General features: G+C 36.8%; 3 protein-coding genes across 5 annotated transcripts; 1 reads left to right on the top strand and 2 right to left on the bottom strand.

Annotated features, from left to right (window-relative positions):
• The first annotated feature begins 73 nt into the window (after window positions 1–73).
• LOC114538367 lies at window positions 74–4,436 on the top strand. The gene is made up of 7 exons (XM_028559542.1): window positions 74–213; window positions 1,396–1,625; window positions 2,012–2,117; window positions 2,272–2,322; window positions 2,412–2,587; window positions 3,460–3,799; window positions 3,914–4,436. The coding sequence occupies exons 1-7, from the start codon at window positions 87–89 to the stop codon at window positions 3,955–3,957; spliced, it is 1,074 nt and encodes a 357-aa protein (XP_028415343.1). The 5' UTR covers window positions 74–86; the 3' UTR covers window positions 3,958–4,436.
• Window positions 4,437–10,751: 6,315 nt separating this feature from the next.
• Window positions 10,752–13,658, bottom strand: LOC114538363 (major facilitator superfamily domain-containing protein 6-like). Its single transcript, XM_028559535.1, has 2 exons — window positions 12,657–13,658; window positions 10,752–12,240 (listed from the first exon to the last, which is right to left on the bottom strand). The coding sequence occupies exons 1-2, from the start codon at window positions 13,512–13,514 to the stop codon at window positions 11,116–11,118; spliced, it is 1,983 nt and encodes a 660-aa protein (XP_028415336.1). The 5' UTR covers window positions 13,515–13,658; the 3' UTR covers window positions 10,752–11,115.
• A 2,900-nt stretch (window positions 13,659–16,558) lies between these two features.
• Window positions 16,559–25,298, bottom strand: LOC114538364 (major facilitator superfamily domain-containing protein 6-like). 3 transcript variants are annotated; one of them, XM_028559536.1, is made up of 2 exons: window positions 24,932–25,298; window positions 16,559–19,074 (listed from the first exon to the last, which is right to left on the bottom strand). In XM_028559536.1, the coding sequence occupies exons 1-2, from the start codon at window positions 24,966–24,968 to the stop codon at window positions 17,234–17,236; spliced, it is 1,878 nt and encodes a 625-aa protein (XP_028415337.1). In that variant the 5' UTR covers window positions 24,969–25,298; the 3' UTR covers window positions 16,559–17,233. The 3 variants fall into 3 exon arrangements, with proteins under 3 accessions (XP_028415337.1, XP_028415338.1, XP_028415339.1); XM_028559537.1 differs by lacking the exon at window positions 24,932–25,298 and adding an exon at window positions 23,001–23,062; XM_028559538.1 differs by lacking the exon at window positions 24,932–25,298 and adding an exon at window positions 20,823–21,064.
• Between the last annotated feature and the right edge of the window lie 309 nt (window positions 25,299–25,607).

Below are 25,607 nucleotides of genomic sequence, written 5' to 3'. Positions count from 1 at the left end.
AAACATCATTGTTGTCAAGGCAATAATATAAACAATCTCTTTCACTCTTGTTCTTTTCAGTTGTGGTAAAACATCGAGATCACAAGATGTGTGACATATTATCGCTTGCGTTTTTCCTAAAACTCTTAGCTATCGTTGCTGTGGAGTCAAGACAATACCAAGCAGGACAACTTTTCAGAAAGCAAGCGGGTTTTCGAAAAGTAGAAGATCGTGGTAAGTTATAGGTTTTTTAGAAGATCGTGATCGTGGTTATTATTAGCGAAGCGAAAAGTTGCAATTGTATACCGCACGGTACATGGCATGTTCAGAACGTTGTTTTTGAATTTCTCCGCCTTTTTTTACTAATTTTTGATATATTTTAGTATGATCGAGCCGTTTTATTGTATCATCACATTTTATATAGTGGAAATTTAAATTCGCCTCGCATAAGGAGTGAACGCGTAGCTAAAACGGTTAAACTTCAAGTTTGTTACACTTATTGAAAGTATACGGATGACAGAAAATTTTAAAAACTTTGCTTTACAGTAAAATTGCTAAATACAATATTATTTTAAACATTGTTTGACTTCTGCATGCAGACATCATACGCACTGAAAAGTTTCTTTCTGTTATGCAAAAAGGTATATTTCAAAAATATTTATAAACAATTAATTTTCCGTTCCTTCATGCACGCAAATTGCACTTGCAAATGTACATGTTAAAACTTGTTTCGTATGCAATTTATTGTGGTCCTTCTCGCTTATTTTAACTACACATGCATGCATGAAAAAAATATTTTGAATATATATATATACTATCAAAACACAACTCCCAAAGAGAATGTGCACTATCTGTCTCACTCTATCATAACGCACGTCGCAATACGCGGAGCTATTAGCCTATTACATATGTATCAGTGAAATGAATATTTATTATTTTTTCCTATAAATAGCCGTGAACATCTTGTGTTTTTATGACTAAATTGAAGCAAATTTCAAATTTAAACCTAATCAAATTTATAGTATATATATATATATATATATATATATATATATATATATATATATATATATATATAATATATATATATATATATTATATAAACTAAACTATTATATATAAGTAAATATATATATATTATATAAACTAAACTATTATATATAACTAAATTTTCGCATTTGCATATGGAAAATCACCTAATAAATTTTGTGAATAAAGATGCGTAAGCCATCACTGTTAACTATACATGTTAAAATTTTCACTTAATTTTACATTTTTATGCAATGATTTAATACCCGGCCACCATAGTCGTATAGCAGATAAAGTGCTTTGTTATTACTTCGGGATTGTTTTTTGGTTGGTAAAATCTATATAGCTATAGCATAAAGTAACTAAATTTTTCAATATAAACTTTAGGTGACTCTTTGGCGTCGGAGGAAATTATATCCAATCATACTGTTCATTCTCAGTTAGAATGTTCCCTGAAATGTCTCCAAAGCCAAGCATGCGTGGGTTACAATTACAGAGCAAAACCCAAAAATAAGTACGCCATAAATTGCCAACTCAGCAATAAAACCCGTGGAAAAAGTACAAATGGCGAAGGGAATGGAAAATGGACGTTTTATCAAGAACTTGAATTAGCACCGGTAATTCAAAATTATTTTGAAATAATTCAAACGGGCGTTATGTACTTGTCATGTAGCTACTTCTTGTCTAATTGATTACTGTGTACCGTTTCTTATAGATACTGATCACTAAATTCGTCAGTGATTACGGGCATTTAGTCATTAATGGCCCGTTTCAGACGTCGAACTTTTCATGTGCCAGATCGAATGCAAATGAACAAAGACTTAATCTCATTAACATTAGGTTCGGCACATGAAAAGTTCGTCCTTTGAAACAGGCCTAGGAAACATAATGGCATACAGTATGGCTATATAAAAAGGCTGAATTTGCTCTATTCAAATGGCGATGGACTGAAAAAAAGATAAAACTGAAAGAATTAATGTATCCTATTTATTGTTATATGTAGTATGGGTCAGAACGAAATCCTGGAAGATCTTGTGAAGATATTTTGAAACAAAGATGTACAGACGATATTGGTGATGGGATCTACTGGATGACTCTAGTAGAAACAAGTAAGGATATAATTATAATCAAATCTCTTTTCGATAATCCGCAATTTTGACGCTTTACTACTGTAATATATTTAGTTGTAAGAGGTTTATCCACACAGTTGAATTAACGTCAACGCGTACTATTATAAAAGTAACTGCTGTGCGTTTCCTATAGATAGCAGCAGCGATCAACCATTTCCAGTATATTGCGATATGGAAAACGGCGGTAAGTGTACTTGTCCAATAACTATATCCCATGAGACTAATTCTATGAGAATTATAAGCATTCTTCCATGCATGGATTCCCGTGTATAGGTTGGACTCTTGTGTTTAAAACGATTGCTGGGGGATCAGAAGTGATCGGGAATATTTGGAAAGATTCTCTTACACATAAAGAGTCTTCACTTGAAGCCCTGAATAAAAAAAGTTCCTTCAAGCATTATTACAAAAACAGAATTGTACCAGATTGGAAGATGTTTAATCCTACTAAGGTATATTTTCAAATGCGACCTTCCTGTCGCCCTAAATCGAATCCTCTTATGATTCTTATATATTAAGATCGCTTTATAGCACAAAATATATTATTCTACTCCATGAATATATTATGCTCATGCGATCGTGGTGGACAGCGGAACATGTAATTATTTGAGTTCACTGGTAATTAGTCACTAGTTATGGTAATTAGTTGACAAGTCAAACTGTCAGAGGCATTGCGGTCGTGAGAAAATTTTCCCTCGTCTTCATTTTTATATTCAGTGCATGCAAAATTTCAACCAAGATAATACGAAACTTCGACTGTATACGTCAATACAAGACAAAAAATCTACGCATGCTTGGAATACATGCTTTGTCTTTGTTGATTTTTCGTTTTTGTCTGTTATTTTACCAATCAAGCTTATAGGAGGGAATTTTACGAAGAACCAAAATTTTTCCTAGTCCCTGTTTCACCTTTATCACTGTTTCATTTACCTTTCTGTTTTTTTATACAATGCGATTGTTTGCAGTGTTTTTTTTTAATTAAAGTGTAGTCAAGTCCGTACAATTTTTTCACATTTTTAACTTCTATACTTTTTCGAATACAATAGCTGTGGTAAGATCTAAGACTGTAGTTATGTTCGCTACGCTTCTAAATTAACGTAAATTAGAGCTTATGAACAGAAAAATTCGGTATAAACATGCAAAATTAGGGTAAATTTTCATATAGGGAGGGCCCTTCATTTTTATGAGAAGAACCGATCGATGCGCCGAACAGACTTGACTTCCACTTTAATAAATTTTCATTATTATGTGCGTGTATAACGATATAAGACGCGAAGCCTAACTACCGTTAAACTGTGTCACGAAATTATCATGTTTTGAACAGGTCCGTGTTGTACTCTACAGCCAAACCAAGGAAAAGCTCGTATTGAGTTTTAACGCCAGTGGCACGAACAATATGGATTGGTTTAGTGTTGACCGTCTGCAACAACCACCTTGGCAAGATATTGTCTCGTCTCCGAAGAACGTCTTCAGCATAGATGGGGAGTGTTTAGGGAATCTTTGTCGCTCTTTTTTTATCAATAGCATATATAACGGTTGCCCTGGTGATGAAGGCTGGTTTATGGTTGGTAGCATTGCCCGCTGCGCTTGGGAAAAGCGATTTCCTGGAAACTCTTTTCAGTATAGTAAAAATGATAAAACTCGTGTTATCTGGAGCCAATATGGTAAGTGTATTTACATATTTACTCCATAAACTGATAAAATATCCAACATGGAAGTTTCGTTAGATTGTTATAGATGCATGTGTAGTAAGCCCTCACTTTTCATTTTGCTTTTAGATAAAGTTGGTACGGCGGAGGTGTTTACTGTTTATCTTCGATAGAATATTATCACAGCACATGTGCTTGGAAATCGCGTAAATTTTACCAAAACCAAATGTCGAAAGTCGAAACAAGTTATCAAATTTCATATATAGTAGCTAATAAAAAGAAAGAACAACGCTAGGATGACTCACAATAACAATAAAACACTAAATTTAAATACAATTCTAATGACAAGTGCCTTGTGACCGAAGTTGTGAGAAATAGGGTCCCCGGGGACCAAATTCTCCTTGGATGAAGAAGTTTTCCATGATATCGCACAAATAGTTTTCTAAGTTTATCACTTATGCACATGTTATGTTTATCACTACACAACTGGCATTAACTGCACTGATGCACCTGATTAAGGCCCGGGTTAATTGACCGAAAGCTTTGCAGTATCTTGCGTGGTGTATACCTACAAGCTAATTTACTTAACATCTATACTTTAATACAACAAAAGGTAATATAATATAATAAACCTTTTACAAACTGTATCATGCACCTGAAACTTTCATATTGAGTACGAAATACATTTCCTCAAGTGATAGATGCTCATGGAGATATTTTATTTGTGGCCCGCAAAGACAGCAATGATATATAACTAATAAATTAATAATGCTTCAAACTCATTAATAATATATATACACCCTTTCGATAATAACGTTTTTTAAAATTTACTTAATCGTCATTTAAATAAGCATTTACTTCATAATTATGTGCTTCATTGGTGGCAAAGCGTCGAGATGAGTGTCTTATTCTTGTTTGGGTTTTTCCTGAGGCTCTTAACTATCGTTGTTGCTAGCTCAAGCAAACATCAAACAGGGATATCTTTGAAAAAGGAAGCGAATTTTCGGAAAGTAGTATATCGTGGTAAGTTAGGAATATTGTTGCATTCTTATATTGTACACAAAGTTGGTATTTTTAGAGAGCTTCAGCGGCGACTACGAGTACGACTATATAGCTACAGCCTACATGCACAACTTCGAACTAACGAAGAAGCGATTTTGGCGTGAAAATGGCAAATCGTGTAATGAAAAATTGTCCTTTTAGGCAACTTTCAGGACAGTTTAATTCGACGAATGGGTACACTTAACTCTGTCCTCTGTTTTACGTAGGACTATATACTATATCAGGCGAACTATATCTTTTCATTTTATTGGTATTTTTTCATCATGTAAAGCAATTCTGATTTTCGTTCACTATGGATAAAATGGATACGGCTAAAACTGACTTGATTTTGAGATTTTGACGATACGGTACAAGCGGCAGACGCAAACATTAAAGATCGACGCTTATACAGCTCTCTTTATGGCAGTTTTTCAGGCAAACTGCTCGAAATAACGGGAAAAACTCGCCCTATAAGGGCTCGTTTTCGCACTGATTATTTCCTCTTCTCCCAAACTCCCACACGTGTTTCTATAACTGTATAGTGAAACGGAAAATGTTTTCTATTAATCTATTCATTTCACAAGCATGAAATAAAGATATTATTATTATTTTTCAGTGTATTATTATTATTATAAAGTCATCATTTCCAATTTTTGTAAAAAAATAATATAATTCATTCTTAGGATCTGCAAAATGATCTATCAGACCTTCTCGATCAAGCAAATGAAGTTCAAGAAGCTCAAGTTCAAGAAGTATGTACTTCAGTAGTTTTTCATTGTTTAATCACGCGCGTGCGAACAGAACAAAGATGCTGACAAAAATTATCTTTTTATAGGAGGGGATCAAGGTCGACGAGTTTGGACTACCCGAACTTCCTGGGCGAATCTAAAGTTCCGAAATTTTGAAGTGGAGGAACGGTTTTCGTAGAAGGTGACTACTCAAGATACAGTTGTTCTTGCATGTTATGATAATCATGTATAGAAAGTTATGTGTATGATTTTAAATTACTATAAAATTACTTAATGTGTGATGAACAGTGAAGTGAATTTAATAAGGAAGCATGCATTAATGTGTTGTATATACAACTTGTTAAGCAACATCTACATAACAAGTATACATTCCTTCAAATGGTAGAGTAACCCGCGTAAGCGACCAGTTTCGAGTCATTGAGCATGCGCCAAATCAGCCATACTGATAGAACATACTGATAGAACGTGATGCAAGTGGAGTCCTTAATGCTGGCCGCCGGGGGTAATTTGTGCATTTAACAGCAGAACTGTACTTCAACGCGTAAGCCGTACGTGAGATGCAGCCTTCAAATAGGATAAAAACACTACTTTTATTTTAAATACTATACTTCAAACACATAATAATAATCATTAAAACTCATAAATGGAGTTATAATGCACTGCCAATGAAAAATTGAACCGTGAAAATGTTATCAAGTTAGATCGGTCTTTGAGTTATCTTGCACGAAAGTCGAAAGTAAATGAAACGAGAATTTTAGTTGATTAAGTTTTGCATATATTTATAAAATAATTATATAGAGAACAATCGTCTTGCACTTGGTTAGACGAAAGCATTGATGATATGTCACAATTCTACTCGTATAATTTTTTATTGTCACTACTAAACCTTTCTTTGACATTTTCATCATCACGGTAAAGGAGCTCGAGCCTCGAGGTCACGCTTCTATTGAGTAAAAAATATATATTTAACACCTGCGCGGAGTAACTAACATTATTGTTGTCAAGGCAATACATAAACGATCTCTTTCACTCTGGTTCTTTTCACGAGATGTGTGACATATTATCGCTTGCGTTTTTCCTAAAGCTCTTAACTATCGTTGCTGCGGCGTCAAGACAATACCAAGCAGGACAACTTTTAAGAAAGCAAGCGGGTTTTCGAAAAGTAGAAGAACGTGGTAAGTTATAGGTTTTTTTAGAAGATCGTGATCGTGGTTATTATTAGCGAAGCGAAAAGTTCGTATTTTACCGCAAGTTTGTATTTTATCAGTTCGATTGATACGAATTAACATACACGTGGAAAAAAGAGTCCGTCAATTTGAACGAACTACATGCAAGCATGCAGCAGATGCGATACCATGGGTTCAGAGAAAACGGTACACGGCATGTTTAGAACGTTGTTTTTGAATTTCTCCGCCTCCTTTTACCAATTTTTGATATATTTTAGTATGATCGCGACCCGTATTATTGCATCATCACAATGTATATATATATATATATAGTGTAAATTTAAATTCGTTTTGCATAAGGAGTGAACGCGTAGCTAAAACGGTTAACTTCAAGTTTGTTACACTTGAGATCGAAAGTATACGGATGACAGAAAATTTTAAAAACTTTGCTTTACAGTAAAATTGCTAAATTAAATGTTAGTTTAAACATTGTTTGACTTTTGCACGCATCTCATGCACGCACCTGAAGTCTCTTTCTGTTATGCAAAAAGGTATTTCAAAAATATTTTTTAACAATTAATTTCCCGTTCCTTCATGCAAATTGCACTTCCAAATGTACATGTTAAAACTTGTTTGATATTCAATTTATTGTGGTCCTTCTCGCTTATTTAAAATATATATGCAAGAAAGCAATATTTTGAACATATATATTATCAAGACACAACTCCCAAAGTGCACTATTTATGTGCAGGTTGTATGACATGCAAATTTGCAAATGAAAGGCATCAGTTTTTTACCTCACTCTATATATAACGCACGTCGCAATACTTAGCTTAAAGCACGTCGCAATACTGAGCTATTACATATATATCGGTGAAAAAAAATCCATTATTTTTTCCCATAAATAGCCGTAAACATCCTGTGTTTTTATGAAATTGAAGCAAATTTTAAATTTAAACCTTATAGGCTCTGAAAACTGTGACTATAAGAGACTGACGTACGATTTATAAAAATGAAAATTCCCAAAAAAAGCAAACTAAATTTTCGCATTTGCATATGCAATAACACCGAATGAATTTTGTGAATAAATATGTCGCGTTAGCCATCAGTGCATGTTACATGTTAAAATTTTCACTTAATTTTACATTTTTACGCATTTATTTCATATCCGGCTACCATGCATACCTGAAACGCTTATATTGTGCATTTGATGAGTGTATAGTCGTGTAGATGAAGGGCTAAAATGAGCTACTGGCAGATAAAGTGCTTTGTTACTACTTCGGGTTTGTTACTTGGTTGGTAAAATCTATATAACATAAAGTAACTGAATTTTCTCAATATAAACTTTAGGTGACTCTTTGGCGTCGGAGGAAATTATATCCAATCATACTGTTCATTCTCAGTTAGAATGTTCCCTGAAATGTCTCCAAAGCCAAGCATGCGTGTGTTTCAATTACAGAACAAAACCCAAAACCAAGTTCGCTATAAATTGCCAACTCAGCAACAAAACCCACGAAAAAAAGACAAATGGCGAAAGAAATGGAAAGTGGACGTTTTATCAAGAACTTGAACTTCAAACAATGTGCCTGGAAACACTGGTAATTGAAAATTCTTTAATTCGGATTCTTAAATGTCCGTTCAGTTAAAAAATCTGAAGCCAGTATATATAGCATTAATATATATTATCAAAAATGGATCATGATTTTCAATTTAACTGACGAAAATGAGTTCGGCCTATTTTATTGAGAAAATAGATACCACAAGTGGACGAATGACGGGAGGGGGGGTGGGAGGGATTGCGTCACGCCAATTCATGTTGCCATTTGTATACTACCATTCTAAAACTGATAGTACATGATAGCTGATTAAGCCGAAAGCTTGTATTAGGGCAACATTTTTCAATAGGCTATGTACTTTTCTTCCAAATGAATATGTTTAATTTATTTTACGCTAAATAGTTAAATAATAACTAATACTTAAAGAAAAATTTGGTTCACGTAATTATGTGCAACGTTACTCTTAGTTCATGCAATTGTGCGAAAATTCTCCTACAAGTCTCCTATGATGCTGCAAGTCAAGTATTATCATGCGCTGCATTACGCTTCCATATATATATAGCATATATATAGAACATGCATTCAGGGACAAATTATATACAGCAGCACTATAAATTACGTAACATCACATGGAGGTAGTGTACAGCTATGGTGGGCCCAGCTAATTTGAAACTGATTGCGTCTAATCTTTATTTCGCAGACCAAAATACCGGACATTGATATCCATTTAACTCAAAATCAGTACTATACTGACCAATATATTGTGACAGCAAGTATTTTGACTGACGGAAGAACAGACACTGGTGGTTGGGGCAGTGCTACGACAACAGCTGCTGACTACATTAAAGAAGATTACGGGCGACCTGTCTACGTTACATCAGTGAATGTGGCTGGAGGTAATATACCATCATGGGGTTCGCTCTCTTCAGGATATGGCAAAATTGATCTGCAGTATTCTGTAGATGACAATATTTGGATTAAGGTAGGTAACTACATCAAGTATGGTATCACTTGCCCACTTTCCTTGAAGCTTCAGCATTCGTTACTAGTTTAGGTCCCTCTGGAACATCTGAAAATAAAGTTATTTGCAGAACTCTTTCACTTAAGATTGTTTAATCGTTGATACAATTAATAAATGCAATTCTAAATTGCACAAGAAGTATAATACTTAGAAACTCATTCACATTAATGCAGCAGTAGTGAGGGGTATGGTTAGCAATGATTCAAAGTTTTATATGTGATTTCATGAGGACTTGGTCTGACTTTTAGGTGAAGTCCTTTCCAACACCTATCGAGAAAAGGATAATCACCTACGCCCTGCCTCATCCTGTCACAGCTCAATATTGGCGTCTGAAAGCAGCTGAAGCGAATTGGGTTGGAACAACTGAATTTGCTCTGAGACCTTTGACCAAACCCAAATGCAAGCAAGAATTTGTTTTTCCTTAAACTGTAGAATGTAAAGTACATTATTTTATACCGCACTCTTTGTAAAAATAATATAATCAAACTGCATAGATTTTGTGTTGCATGCAGTCCGCACTCTTTTGTTTCAGCTATACAGTAGTACTGGATCGAGCATATTGTTCAGCTACCTCTGAACACCGTACCATTTCCGAATTAAGATCGCCACGTAAACAGGTGAATTAAGATACTTATATTGCTGCGATAGAAGCGAGCAGCTTTCTAATCGCGAGCATTGTCGATTTTGGATTTTTTCCTTTCGAGATGATCTTCTGAGCCTGCAGAATTGCTAAGCGGTTGACAGACGATAGTCATATACGGACAAATTCAAGTACAATTTGTGAAATGAAAAACTGTCCATTCATTATGTTTATAGTCAAGTGTATTCAGTTATGCATACCTAAATTTCTTTAAATAAACGTGTTAACTTGCAACTGTGCTTTGTTGGTCATCGGATAATAAAATCTGTAACTTTTCATGAATTTTCAATTTAAGTCATTTAAATACTCATTGCTTTAAATTTAATATAACTCACAACTGAATTGTCCCAATCTCGCAGCAATTAATTTTCTATTAGAAATTACTTGTTGAATAATTATTGTAAACCAATCAGCCAATTTTAAAAAAACACACGAGGCAACAGCTCGAAATTGTAGTGGCTATTCAGGGGTGAGGCCGCATCTATCAAAATGCAGTTGAAGTTAAGGGTAAAGGACTTCTAAAACTACGAAACGTTTAGAACTTCGATTTCAAAAGTCGGGAAAAACTACAAATGCATATTCAGGAAATCATGACATGGGTTTTGAAGCCAAATGGGTTTTGGTGTCAAGGCATTTCTATAACTAACCGAACTTTTTTTAGTAAAATGCGTAAATATATGGAATACATCGGCCATATTGAATCTCTATTATAATATTACCATAACAACGGCAATGACGCCATTTTCTGACTGTTAGAATGTTGGTCAATATATTTGGGAAATTTCTTTTCCTTTAGCAAGAAATATCCTGCGAAAATTTTAAATCTAAATCACGTGGTTTTCAATATTCCTAAAATTGTAGAGAGCTACCTTAAGAGCTTCGTACAACTTCAACTTCAAGAGCCGGAAAAAATTACAAGAGATTCAAGACTGAATCATCACATCTGCAAAAATTTCCCTACGTGTTATTACTAAAACCTCGGCGCTAGAAATTATGCATGTCAGATTTTTGTGTCGAAGCATTTCTAACTAAAAAAATTCAAATAATTTAAATAACTAAATTCACAGTATTTTAAATACTAGATTTTAAATCTGGATTGCCACACTGTTAGTTTGGCTAACGATTTAAGCCCAGCTTGAAGCAGGCTCATATATGTTATTATTCGTCACTGAATTCTTCATAAGGCGCTATGGGCGAGTAATCCCACAGCTTAGACCAAATCGGTTCAACTTCTTCTTTCATACGATAGCGCACCAAGGAAACAACTGCAACAACAATCACGATAGCAAGGCTGAACGATCGAAAGAGGATCTCAAAGCCGTAGTGAAGTAGTATGATTCCACCAAACAACCCGCCAATACCCCGTCCAAGACCAATGTGAAGTGAATGTACAATCCCCTGTAGCGTCGCGCCCACCTTCGGCGGGGCTCCAACATAACTGACGAGCGCCGCCCACACGCAGGAGGACGATATTCCGGATAGAAGTTCAATTGGGACAACCATCCAAGGCGAAACCAAGAATGAGTAATACAAGAACGTGACAACACTTGTCAGCATGCCAGCATAAATTATGGGAAAATAGCCGTACTTCAGTATTAGTGTCGGTGAAAGATAGAAGAAGATCACCTTGGAGACACTCTGAACCGTTGTCGTGACAACCAAGACTAATGGCGTAGCACCAAGGCGGATCAAATGCACGAACAGAAAGCAATCTATTAGTCCGGCACTTAGACCTGTGAAGAAGGCCAAAAAGGCGAACAAAAAGTACTCAATGTTATTGAAACATTTGAGGCAATGAAAAAAAGAGCAGTAGTCACTTTCTTTTTTTTCGTAGGTTCGAAATTTGAACTTAAAAGTCGTGAAAAAAGCAGCAAGCAACAGCGCACAGCAGCTGTAAAACACAGGTTTATACCATTCTCCCATTTTCTCCGGACAATTATTGATTTCGTCCTTCTTTGTAACAGTATAGTGCAAAACACTTCCAGTGATAATGGACATGAATCCAAATCCGACCGCGGCTGAAACCACTTGGCGACCGTATCTGTATGGCTGTTTCTTTAAAGTTTGAAGAGTGGCCGTATCAGCAAGACTAAGAATGGGAGCACCAATCAATTCAGCCGTGAGCATTAAAAGCAGCAGGATAAAAAAGATGTGTTCTCGAATTTTTTCGTCTTCTTCGTGGCTGCTAATAGGCGGTTCTTTCCGGTAGATATCGATAGGCCATGTGTCCTCGCCTGCGGTTTCAGGAGCATATTCCCAATATTGGTTATATTCGCCTGTTTCCTATAAGTCAAATATTTACATTGTGTCTAGTTTATGCATTAATTGGTAGGTATCATTCGTTAAAGATCTGTTAAATGCGTTGCCCCCAAGTATATTTTATTCCAGATATTTATGTAACACAGTCAGAACATAAGAACTAAAGGAAAACCAGCCCTTGATTATCTTTATGTAGTTTAAGTGTCCATACTGGAAATGCACCCCCCCCCCAAAATAAACAATTCGATAAAGTTTGATCTATTCCAATAATTTTATTTAAATGCTCGACCCTACATATAATGTTGACTGCCCACACTGCACTGTATTACGTACCCTAATCATACCCTAATTTTTCAACTCTATAGATTTCAGCCAATTTACCGTTAATTTGGTTAAAGAGAATTGCGAGTATCAATATCACGTTGATTTAAACGATTTACCTTTGTTAAGTTGTCCACAGTGACCAGAATGAATCCCCTACCTCCGAGTTTCAGCTCACCGTTCATATTGTTAACTTGATCCGGTTTTAACTTGTCCTTGAAAACAACTCCTCCGCGAGGCAAATGCTTCGTATCTTCGCTTAAGTATGCCGGCTTTTCTGAAAGTCTCTCTTCGGCTGTTTGTTCTGAATATGACGAAGTTCTAGACTGTTCATTGTGTAGTATATGATCATTCCGTCGATTAATTAAACGCGATAAATGCTCGGCAAACTGTCCTTGGCTATTCAGCACTTTTAATGATCGTCCTTGCGTTTGACTGGTTTCAGCATTCGGTGACACTGATAACGCCATTAAATTCCTATTTGCTTGCGACGTTGGCGTTGAATTCGTATGGTTTACTCTCATGTGAACGCCACAGTCTTTCGGTACTCCGTTTACGAAAGTTATTGATAAATAAACAGCAACGTATGTTAAAAGACCCGTGTATAAAATAGATTTGTACTTGTTGAATTTATCAGCGAAGCTGCCGAGAACTGGAGCACCAAAAAAGCCGCAAAACGGCCTGATTCCCATCAATATACCAACGTGATGATGATCCAATAACAACGATTTCTTGTAGTACAGGGGTAGATAGGCAAACAACGCCGTAGCTGCGTGAAAGAACAAGTAAAACAGTTTGTACACAATGAGTTCAGGGTCCCCAAACCAAGAGGGCCACGTTACCGATCGTTCGTTTCGTCTTTCTGAACGCATGTCGTCTTTGGTGTTCTGAAACAGCTGTGAAATGTCGTCGTCGCCATTCGACGTTTCGGGGATCTTTGTGAATTTAATAGGATGTAAGTTCGGCGAACTAGCCATTCTGAGTTGATGGTCAGAGAATGACTGTCACCGGCTTAGATCACTGACAATTGCCTTCTGTATGACTCATTACATCGCCGACGAACGTCTGGTTTCTATGCAAGGAAAAATTTGTGACTGTTGTGTCATGCATGAGACAATATCATCGTAATTTGAATAAATTATACAAAGAACTATTATATTTTTACTAAGAGATTATCAAGTGTCAGCTGTCAAAAGAAAGTGTGGGATGCGCTTCATCGATTGTCTCGTATGCTGATCCATAGGCGTACGGGCCTAGAAATTTTGGGGGGGCGGGAGATATTCTGCCCGACGAGCGCCGAGACCGAGAAAAACAAGGATGGTCCAGAGGTCTGCTCCCCCGGTATTTTGGAACGTATAAACGCTGAAATACAATTTTCTGCTTGGGTACTATGACGAAACTTTAACAGCTTCACATTATTTAGGAAATTTGATAAGTTAATTGATTTCCACTCATAGCGAAGCGCGTAGTCGGAAAGGGAAATCGTTTTGCCGAGTTTAGGCAGCGGCGTAGCCAGAGTCAGTGTTTTGGAGAGCCGAGATGCGAAAGCCGAAAGCGTGTGGCATACTATATAGGGGGGTCCGGGGGCATGCCCCCCCGAAAATTTTTGAAAATTAGCGACCTGCAAATGTGATTTCCTGCATTTTCCGCGTGAGATTTTGCAGAATAAAGTCAGGATTCTGAGGTCTATCAACGATTAAATCTCGGATTAAATTATGTACAGTTGCTATAAAAGTTAGTAAAGTTACAAACTTACAGAACGATAGATTTGTTTCGTAACTACATGGTGAGTTTTGCTGCGCCAATCAGTTGTGGCACATAGGGTAGCCAGTGGCACAAACGGAAAAGCATGTTTATTTCAATTATTTTCGTTTTCTTTAATTCGGGTTTACGCAAGCTGCAAGCATATATATTCTACCATTTTCTACCATATTTGAGGATTCTTAAAAATTTTTATGTAGTGTGGAGACCAAATTCACTTAAGTATAAATTGCCCGACTCGTGAATATAAATTGCCCGACTAATTAATATTTCTGACTAAACTGGGGGGGCTGCAGCCCCCCCAGCCCCCCCGCCTCGTACGCCTATGTGCTGATCAGGTGTATAGATATCTTCCTAATTTATTTTCACACAAAAACCACAGAAAAAGCACATAAAGGGAATAGCGAAAAGTATAAAGTCAAGACATCGTAGACAGAAACAACGCGAGGGAATAACGACCACTCCTCACCTTTTGATCACGTTCATTTTCTCACTTTTGCGTTTTCAAAGCTTGCAATTGAATTCAATATATCCTCTTTTGTATATCATCACCTTTTATCACTCGATTACATCTATGAGCTTGATGTGTTCACGACGAGGCGACTTTATAATATATAAGACTAGTAGAGAGTCATTTCCTTTACTAACGTACATACTTCTGAATATTTTTTTAGTAAAACAATTTACTCCAACCCTTTCTCCTTTCATTCATGTGATGTTTTCATATATTCTCATTGCACGTTTATATCAGCTAAGGTGAAGTAAATTAATATGCCTATTTATCTTGAAGAATTATTCAAAATAGATTAGCAATATACAGGATGTCCCAAAAAAGTCCCCCTATTGAAATGAAGCTTTTGTTGGAATTTGAATGCATGATCAACGCAGTAGTGGTAAATAGAGGGGACTTTTTTCGGGACACCTTGTATGTATATAGCCAATTTCTATTTCCACTTTTTAATGATTATGACATATAGATATTATATGGACATATACACATACAAAAGAAAATTGGCTATCTCGATTTTTCGAGGACACCCAAAATTATAGACTAAAAGTAAAATCATTCGAAATTTCTCATTTAAATCTCACATATTAATTATAGCAATTGTTTCAAACGCATCATTATGTACAGTACAGGGTCAAAACGTATATGAACGAGTTTCTTTTTTCAGAAAGTAGATGAAGAATGTCCAAGTATGATAAACATCCGCCATGTTTAATTCCTTAAAAGTTGTTCGTAACGTCATAAAAATAATTTTTTAGTGGGTTTGTCTGGAAATTTTACCCGGCTGGCGGGCTGTATCTGTCGTAACGAACTTGTCCAAGATTGCACGAGTCTTTGAAATAATAAAATGAAATATCTCAAGACATTTGATACCACATGCACTGTTATAATCGAATTCATAGACATCCGGATCGTCACACACTTTCTGAATGGCCCCGAGAAGAGCTGGAATATTGTTGTTTGTGCAGTTTAACTGCGGGCCGGCGCGAAAGCAAAGGATTTGATCAGGGTAATTTTCCTCAAACTTCCGATGCATGTTTTGAGTATCAACCAGATGGCGGCTATTGGAAATCATCTATGATCTATATTGCTAGTGAAAACATCGATATTCAATTTGCGTTTAATTAAAAAAATTGAAGAAGATATTCAAATATTTCGCTAGCGAACTATAATCTCTCTGTAAGTGGAAATCCAGCCTAATTCTATTCTATTACTCGAGCTGAAGCGAGTCTTGAATTCGGTCAATTTTTCTTTCGCGCAAGACTTATTCTCCCACGCGGCCAATCTAATCTTGGCCAATCGAAATAAATCGTGCATGGTCGCATGCGAATATTTGTGTTATCTTATTGGCGTTCAGAGGCTGCTGCTTCTTCGTGCTAACTTCAGCGGCTGATTCGACTTCCAGCATCTTTGTGCTCAACAGTCAGCTGTGGGTGAGGACTGTTTTCTGGCATATGGCCCGTTACGTTAATAAGAAGTGTAATAATAGTGCAATGCGTTTTATTATGTGTACCCAAGTATTTGTGAATCTATCTAAGCGTACTCAAGTCAAAGCTAAACAACACTGCACGCATAATTATTCTCTGTACTCGATCGAAGCGAAACAACACCGAACGCATATTTTAAAATCTGTCTACTCAATCAAAACTAAACGACTGCACGCATATTCTGCGCAATCAAAATTACTTCTGTACGACGATCAAAACGTACTCGATCAAAACTGAACGACAGCTGCGCGCATATTTTGTGTACTCAATCTAGTTCATATATTTTAAAAACTTAATGCATATATTACGTTACTAAAATGGGTATGGGCAAACTCCCCATTCCCCTCTTAAAGATAACCCTCGTTTTACCGGCAGTCTACTTCCTTTCTATCTGCGGTTTTACCACAATTACAGGATCTAGCGTGCACGAGAAAAACTGTTTTCTCGCATTTTACTTATTTCACAGACACTAAAACTGTAAAGGGGCCGTTAAACTTCCGAAGACAGCGCCCCATAAATATATTAAATTATTATTATTTTAATTACCAATGCTTGTGAAAACATTCAAGTTCTCCAGCTAAATATCCAATGTGGACATAACAGAGAGTACAATTGTTCTACACTATAATCTTTTGGTGAAAATTCTGAGACTCTCAAAACAGAGAGAAAAGATGAGACGAAGTGCAACTGCCGATGTTTTACAAACACGCATTGGCATATTCTATGCGTCAAAAGCGCTCTTTTACGAAAATCTATTCCTTTGCTTTCCTATGGTTCTGGCATCCCTCGTCTTCGACTTTCAAGGGTGTCAGGTGGGCGAGTCAATTCAGTGCCAAAAACAGTCAGCGTAACCATTTTGACAACAATTTTAGAAGCATTAACAAATACGCTTCGATAATTCTATTTTAAAACTACTTTTCGGTTTATATTATGATTACACCTATTCATCAGAGTCCTGGTCTTCTTCGTCATCGTCATCGTCACTTTCCACGGGCATGTAGACATCTTGCTTTCTTTTTGTACAACAATTCAAATGCACAATAACCAAGGTAAGGATAACAACGACGAGACTAATGATGGCCAATCCAAGGAAAACTGTTTTAGCACCAATTTGGTCCATCAAAACTCCACCTAGCATTCCCCCACCACCGTAACCAATTCCCCAGTACAACATGTGCACTACGGCCGACACGCTTGACCCGACCGGATAACTCTGCCCGATATACGACATTGCTGAAGACCAAACAGCTGACGATGTGAATGCTTTCAGAAATTCCACAGTTAATACTAACCATGGATTTTCAACCACGCCGTACATCGTCAAGCGAACAGCATAGGCGAACATTCCCAAAGCCAGCACTTTCAAATGACCGTATTTTGAGATGAGTTTCACGGACAACAGGAACCCGACCATTTCACCGACTGCGTTAAAACCTAGAATTAAGCTGAAGAGGTGTTGAGTTCCTCCTAATGACTGCAGGTGCCAAAACAAGAAAGTCTGAATAAATCCCATGTTGAAACCAGCCACGAAGACAGCGAAGAAGACAAACAGGGTAAGGTAATTCTGCTCCTGACAAATGCTAAGCAAAGCAGGGCTTTTGCTTGGATTTACATCAGTTTCGTTTCGGAATTTAAAAGGGATTGCGACAACCAGGGAACAGAGCATCATAACGCCGAAGGCATAAAAGCATGGAGTATAGTTGATATCATCAAGACCTTTGCACGCAAGCGAGCTATCGTGATTTAAACTAACTAACATTCCCACCACGAACGCCGTGACGCCCCAACCTATGGAACCGAAATATCGCTGCGCGCCATACTTGTGTGTTTCATCGTCAAGAACCTGGAGTGTTGCGGTGTTTGCCATGGTCTGTGCGGGAGCCGCGAATAAATTTCCAAACAAAATAATCAGGAAAAGGTAAGTGAAGGTGTGCCACGTATCCAGAGGTAAATGGTTAGTACTAATGGACCACCAAGACCTTTTTGCAATTGTTTTGTCTGCGAATTCTGAATTCATATTGTCTACTATCGATGCTGAAGGTTGATTTTTGGTTTTGTGCGAACCCTCGGATGACTTGTTCTCCGAACGATTCCTGATTTCAGATGTTTGATTATTTGTATCATCGCGTTGCAACACGTTTACGTTTGATCCGGTCGATTTGTATTCGTGACTCCCTCGAGGAAGTTTCTCGCGTGGAATTTTCGGGGTATAGCTGACGTCCGCAGGGTTGTAATCGAGAATCTCGCGTGGATATTGGTTACTGGGTTCCTCGCCGAATACATTGTCTGACATGGGATAGTTGGAGTCAATGGATCGCTTTACCAATCGTGTTGCATTTTCTGTACAACTCAACGGTTTCTTACCTGCGGGAACGAGAAGAAGGCTAGTATGGGAAAACAGCCAACCACATAGGCCAATAAAAAGGACAATTTTCTTTGCATTGAATCTGTCCGCGAATAAAGCCCAAAATGGTGTTGTAACTGACTGTACAATTGGCCGTAAGCCAACCAAAAGTCCTGCTTGTGTTGGTGACAGCCACAGATGCCTGAAGTAAAGTGCGATAAAGGGAAAGAGGGATCCGACTGCTCCATAGAAAAAGAAATAGAAAGCTTTAAAGGGCAACAATGTACGGTTTATGTTTGAGCAAGGTGACCGTTTGTCATCGCTGTCTTTGCTGTTTACTGATTCGTACAGAGGTGGAAGGTCCTGGTCTGAGGTTTCTATATACGGCCGACCTTCGTTTGGATCCATCAGTCTCTGTTTCAAAGATGATAAACGATCTACACGAATGTAGAAAGACGTATATCAAATTTAGAATTGGATGAGCGCATTATATGTATGTGTATATTGTGTTAGAGAGAATTTTAACAGGGGCATAGTGATAGAGGGGGGAGGGGAGGGGAGATGACAAAACCCAACTATATCAAACGATGCCGATTATGTCAGCAAAACTTGCATCATGCACTACCCAGGTTTTAGTATAAGTAGTATAGTTCTGATGCATGTAAATATGATTATTCAAAGAAGCAAAAAGGAAAAAAGCGAATATATAGTTATAGAACTATATATAATACACTATAGGAGTATATCCATTATACGTGCATGCCATGTTCACACTGACAATGTCAAAAGAGCTTCCGTTGCGACCAGTCGAGACGTTTTCCAGGCAAAAAAGCTCAAAAAGTTTGAAATATTTTCCTGCTACTCTGTATACGATTCTACGAAATCTAAATTATTGTTAAATACGTTCCAATTACTATGTAATTAGTATGGTATTAACGTAAGAGCGCAAAAATTGCCAAATCTGAATAATATCTGAGTGAGCATTGAACTAGTAAAATTTTGATAAACATGCATGACACAAAAGTCAACTATTAATTTTACGGTTGAAACTTGAAAGGACGATATAGTCAATTAATGTAAATTTAGAATATTTGTTTCCTTCGCTGCGGTAAGATGCTCCAAATAGTGCAAGAAATGCAGTACGTCGCGACCATTAACTGACCACTGACTCAAGTGCCTGGACAGAATTGAGGAAAAAATATTGTCACGAGTATTCTTTGCTCTCACAAGGTTGTATTTCCTTTTATGGACCTAAACCTAAATTCTCCATGGAAAAATCTTGTAATAGCTCGACCCTTTCTCGTATGAAAGAGCCACAAAGCAAATATTTTATGTGGGCTAAAAAAATGTCAAAGTTGGATTACCTTTACATGCATGAATGTCCTGTATGTAAACTAAAGACACAAGTCTAAAGGAATACGTCTAAGCGTACATCTGTCAATATCTTTCTCCTTCATAGTTGGCTTTCACTGAATTCTAAGCTCTCTATCACATTTATATATAGCGGCCGATGAAGTGATGATAGTGCAGACAGCATTCAACAAACAATTTCTAATAGCCGCGAATATCGTGAATGCAACGAGATTTTTAATTGGTTCTAAATATCAAATATGGTCCCATGAATCTCCCTTCTTGATATATATAGTTAACTGTTTATTAAAGACTTAGTGAATATCATCCAACACAATTTTTACACATATATACCTATACGTACGGACATACACACATAGCTACATATATATATACAGTAGATATATAAGTACATATTTCAGTACAGTATACATGAAATATACCCGCTTCAAATAATTTCCTTGATCTCGAAGACAACAACTAGTCATGCACATTAAAGCGAACTGCTTTCTATCGCTTGCTATATAGCCAACGTCGTAGCCTCAGCCGCAATCTGAAGTTGATTAAAATTCAACCTTCGCTTATGAACGTATACTCCTATACTTTCAAAAGAACGCTCATATCTCAAAACGACAGTCGACAGAAGATACTTTTTATACATCATGAAGTACGGCTGAATTTACGAATATGCCGAACAAACTGGGTGATTCCGACAGACGTAAATCTATCATAGCGGCCTTGAATGTCCTCCCCTTGTACGGTAGTTTAAGATCATAGCCAAAATATGATTACAACACCGAACTTTCGTGTGAAATACAAAGCAAAATTCACTTACACTTTTTAGACCAAGTACATATTGACCCCTACATCTTGTTTGTCTGACTTAGCAGTGTTTGTAATATAATCTCCTCTTCTTGCAGTTAGTCAGAACATATCTTACAATATTATAGTATCGAATCCATTAGGTATTCCTGCTTTCAAACCACAACTTAAACTCTACGAAACTTATATAATTTATCGGACGCTTAAACTGTTTCTTATACAGCTTCGTCGAGCATCTGGTCGTTCACTGACGATGATAATGTGATCTTTTGTCTCAGTTTGACAGAACTGAATAAATTTGCATTTACGTATTTTTTCTATCCGAAATATATTCATCTCATTAAGATAAAGTATAGGGTATTTCTTTTTTCCGTTGACTGCCTCGCCGTATTTGAAATGTTATTGAGGCTACATGAAAGGCTATTTTTCTCGAAATATTATATAACAAACTTAACTTCAGTATAAAAAGGATAATACTCATTGGGAATAAACAACGTTCATGTTGTTCGACGCTCCAGTTATTCTAATCTGCCAGCTGTGTGTACTGATGCGTGGGGGGAACAAGGAGTCTTCAAGATATAGCAGATGTAAATCATATATAATTTTCTCCTCCGCATAATAAATAATTCCTTCCAATCAAAACTGTCTGCGACTTAGTAAACATTTAGTTGTCCCATTTCCGCGCGTCCTACTCATTCCATATATATTATTTATTAAGAATGACTCCAACGCTATACTATTGTTATCCCATTATATTGTATTCAGTTACTCGAGTCGCTTAAACTCGTTTCTGGGACAAAACTTTCTCAATTTCTTGTTCGTTGTGTTAAGGCCTAAAGGACAAAATTGGACGCACAACGACACAGTACTGTCAGTTTTGAAAGTGACTAAATTTTCATGCTATAATCCATATAGTTTTTAAATAAACTACAACGCCAATAGCTGCATTATTTGCTTTCAAAAATAAAAGAAAATGCCTATAAGATTGATAAGCATGTGAGAATAACTAGTTAGCTACCGGTGGTATAGTGTACATATTTTATATAATGTGTTCACGTCAAAGATTCCATGTTTCACAGATTATTTGCTATAGTATGTAAATTTTAAAGCAAGTCCCGCTACGCAAATTTTATGCTGTCATTATTTCATTCATTTCTTTTGAAATTGTTTTCACGGGCATGCAGCGAACATCAAAGTATATTCGAAAAGAGCAAACCGTACATGCATACATGGCTATATAGCCATACGCTACTGCTTAAATAAGTGGGTTTACGTAGACACGTTAACGTCGATCTTTATACCCTATAATGGTCAATAGAACTGCAAGAAAGGTGCAAAAATACTAAATTTTACCCTTCTTTCGAGTTTATAAATGCGCACTAAAGCCTGGTTCACACGAGTGAAATAAGCAGAAATACAAAAGAAATCTTTAGCGATAATTATAGTGCTCGAAAGTGCCGATCTCCTTTTGCTCTTCACCCAGGTCAACATCTCGCAACGCTTCTTTAAACGCATTGAAAGGAGTTAATTTCTCGGATCAAGTTACAAGTCGGTCAAATCTAAGCGCGACTAGTACTTATTTTATAGTCGATATTTCTGCGAAATCGTGTAGATTAACACGAATGCGTACACTGAATCAAAAAACATTTCAAGAGCGGCAATCATTCAATATTAGCCTCCAAATTTTATTCGGATTTCGCCGAGAAAAAGCTCCTCAGGAAGGAATTGATTTGTGTTCTGACTTTTGAGCCATCAGGCCTTAAACAATAGTTGTCCGATTATGTAACTTTCCTTGCAACTAGCAATGAAATCCTACTCCCGAGGCATCTGAAGTTGTCAAATACGAACATTTCTTACATTTCCTTTGCAAACGTTTTCTTTGCAACACTCTTTACAAATTAACATTCCTCAAAATTATATAATTGCATTGCAAGTTGCCAAGGAAAATTGCATAGTGTAACAGCGCGGCCTTTACTGACATCTCTTCGGTGGCATGTGACTAATATACTGACTCATATACTTTCAAATCCTTCGGTGGCATGTTCTGACAAATACTTTCTGATCAAATGAACAATCCCTAAATTGCTCGACCGCGTCACCATGCAAGTACTGTGATTAACATCAATTAACAAACTAATAATAATTATGTAACTGTTTAAAGTAACGCGTTAAACTTATCGTGTTGTATCACCTCCGAGAGATTCCGACATGGTTTCATTCGCTAGAGACCATGCACTAAAAGAAGCTATGACCAATTGAGACAGTACCCGACGTTTTCGTAGAATCACGGGAAACCCTATACTCATCGATCGAGCAGCGTCCTGAAATACGTATAGGAATTTTTCGAACTTCGAAGTGAAATCGACGATGCGAGATTCCAAATCACCGTACCACAAGCAGCACAACCAGCATGAGTTCACTGGTATGTTAATAGCAATTCATAACTCCACAAAAGGTTTGTTATAAATTCCGTTGGCTTGGTATTTTGTATTACAATAATTCACAAGTCAACATATCAGCTATGACGATTGCATTGGACTAGCGCAGTGCACAGAGTTGAGGGTGGATTTCCACTTATAGAGAAATAGTTCGCTAGCGAATTATTTGCATATTTCCTTTTGAATTGAGAACAGTCATGTTGAACTAATTTATGCTGTTTTCAAAGCAAATATGCATATATTTCGCTGTAAGTGGAAATCCAGTATGGTGAACTGTGACTAGCTTGCATGCTTATGAACTGACGCCCCGCCCACCCTGAGCCGCCCGCTCGATCATCCTACAGCCGCTGATCTCCACATAATAGCTGAATGCAATCCTTTTTGTTTTCAATAAAGTACTCCGGCACGATATCAGTGGCAACGCCCACGAATTAGTTTTTTTCCCTGAGAGCATGATTTAATCTTGACCTAATCATCAGCGGTTGACCGTGTGTAGGTTGCCGTACGCATTAAACTTTCGTATGGTTTTTACGGTTCCTGTTTTAAAATTTCCTATGTGCCAGTTAGTAGTATTACCAAACTTCATCGAAATCAGTACTCTCTTCTTGAAACAGTCATTACGAGAACCAATGAAACAAATTGAATTGCTGTGAAATTAGTTGTTACGTCGCTATTTTTAATTAAGGAAAAGAACTGTCATAAAAGCCGGAAAACATATCTGACATTTCTCCCATCAATGCTGCTAGAAATACTTGTACTTCACCCAGTCACGTTCGAGAGTCTCAAAGACACGTGTAATCCATCGAAACTTCCCTAATATAATAATTCTGCTTCCACTACAACAAAGTTATCAGCCGCCACCACCAACTCGGATAGATCGGGTACTCTATTAGTATATGATTATAGTAACTCGTCCGACCATATAGGCATAGCCACTTATAGACTATATACTTTCATTGAGTCAGGTTTAAGTATTGGATCTAATTGACTGAAATAGTCAATGTAGAACCCACGAATATAATCTAAATTCTAAACCTACAGGCTATAACCTTAACCTAACAGTAAATTAGACACCACTAAAAACACGAGTTTAACTCGAGTGTACATGCACATGTACAACGATATAGGAATTCTAAAGAGAAATATTTTCACAATTTGATTCGGGTATTTTTATGCATAAATATCCACGCACGTACTGCTATACCTTGATGAAAAAACCGGTCTTGTATAATTTTAAGGGTTTCGTTATTATATTATATAGGCCTATAGCCACCATATACGTGCAGGTATCAACACCCGACATGCAGGTTTAAATCTCAATTTGTAAACAAAGCTCTTCGCTCTTTTTATTTCTTTTGTATGCTGTTCTGAACAGTTCATGCAGTATTATATATTTAGCTATATAAAATTAGCTAACCTGGCTTCATGACAGACGAATAGGACTGTCTAACCCTTAGCTACTTCTTGAATGATAAGGCTATAATTACATGTTTTGACTTTGAAAATACGTGGCGCGAGCCTGACCTCATTCCAGATTTTGCTTTGTTATAGGATCTAATACAAGCCTATATAGCCTAAGAAAGCCGAGTGTATATATCCACACATGGCTATTAGTATTATTTACGCTGGTTTAGGCGATTCAAAAATTTCCTATCAGCTATAAATAAAAAATAACATTACTCACCATAAACAACATAAACTTCGTCCTGACAAGAAGCCATGATTTTAAGTTTAATTAAGGTCGCTGAAAATACTATTCGCGATGAATTTTCATGCCAAGAATAGACCTTGAGAGGTTATACGCTGTACGTTGAATATTACACCAACATCTAAAGTCTTTGTTGCACGTTCAGACTTATATTTCATATTGCTTCTATAAATCTTTGACCTCAAGTGGTTGTCTTTGTAATACAAATGCGTGTGCAGGTAACCGAGGCGACAAGAACAGTTATTTAGAGCGAAACTAGTTAATGAAAGATGAAGAGAACTGTTATGAGACTGTCGTTAAATTTGTATGCCTAACATCCCGTGGTTTATTTTAATATTTTTGTCCGTTTCAGCAATTCCTGTTCATATCAGTTTCACCGCATACGTCATTGTCTTTGTACCTTGATCTTGTAGCGGAATATATGAATTTGTGATTAAGCTATCGATGAACGGAATTGAAGTGCATGATTGAGTTGAAGCTACGTTACCCATGGTCACTAAGTATTGGGCCTTTACAGAAAGTTAAAGGTAATGGTGACAGCGTTGTTGTGTTAAGTGCCATTGAGGAGCATGACTTCATTTTTAAAACAGCGCAGCGCTGCACTGCAATCTCATTATCTACGCTGGTAGGTATATAAGACTTGTCGAAAGTC

The sequence above is a fragment of the Dendronephthya gigantea genome, unplaced genomic scaffold (genome assembly GCF_004324835.1).
Source record: "Dendronephthya gigantea isolate DGI-Jeju-01 unplaced genomic scaffold, DenGig_1.0 000181F, whole genome shotgun sequence".
Classification (NCBI taxonomy): Eukaryota; Metazoa; Cnidaria; class Anthozoa; order Malacalcyonacea; family Nephtheidae; genus Dendronephthya; species Dendronephthya gigantea.
Note: the sequence above shows the minus strand (reverse complement) of the source record. Positions and strands in the feature narration are given on the sequence as shown.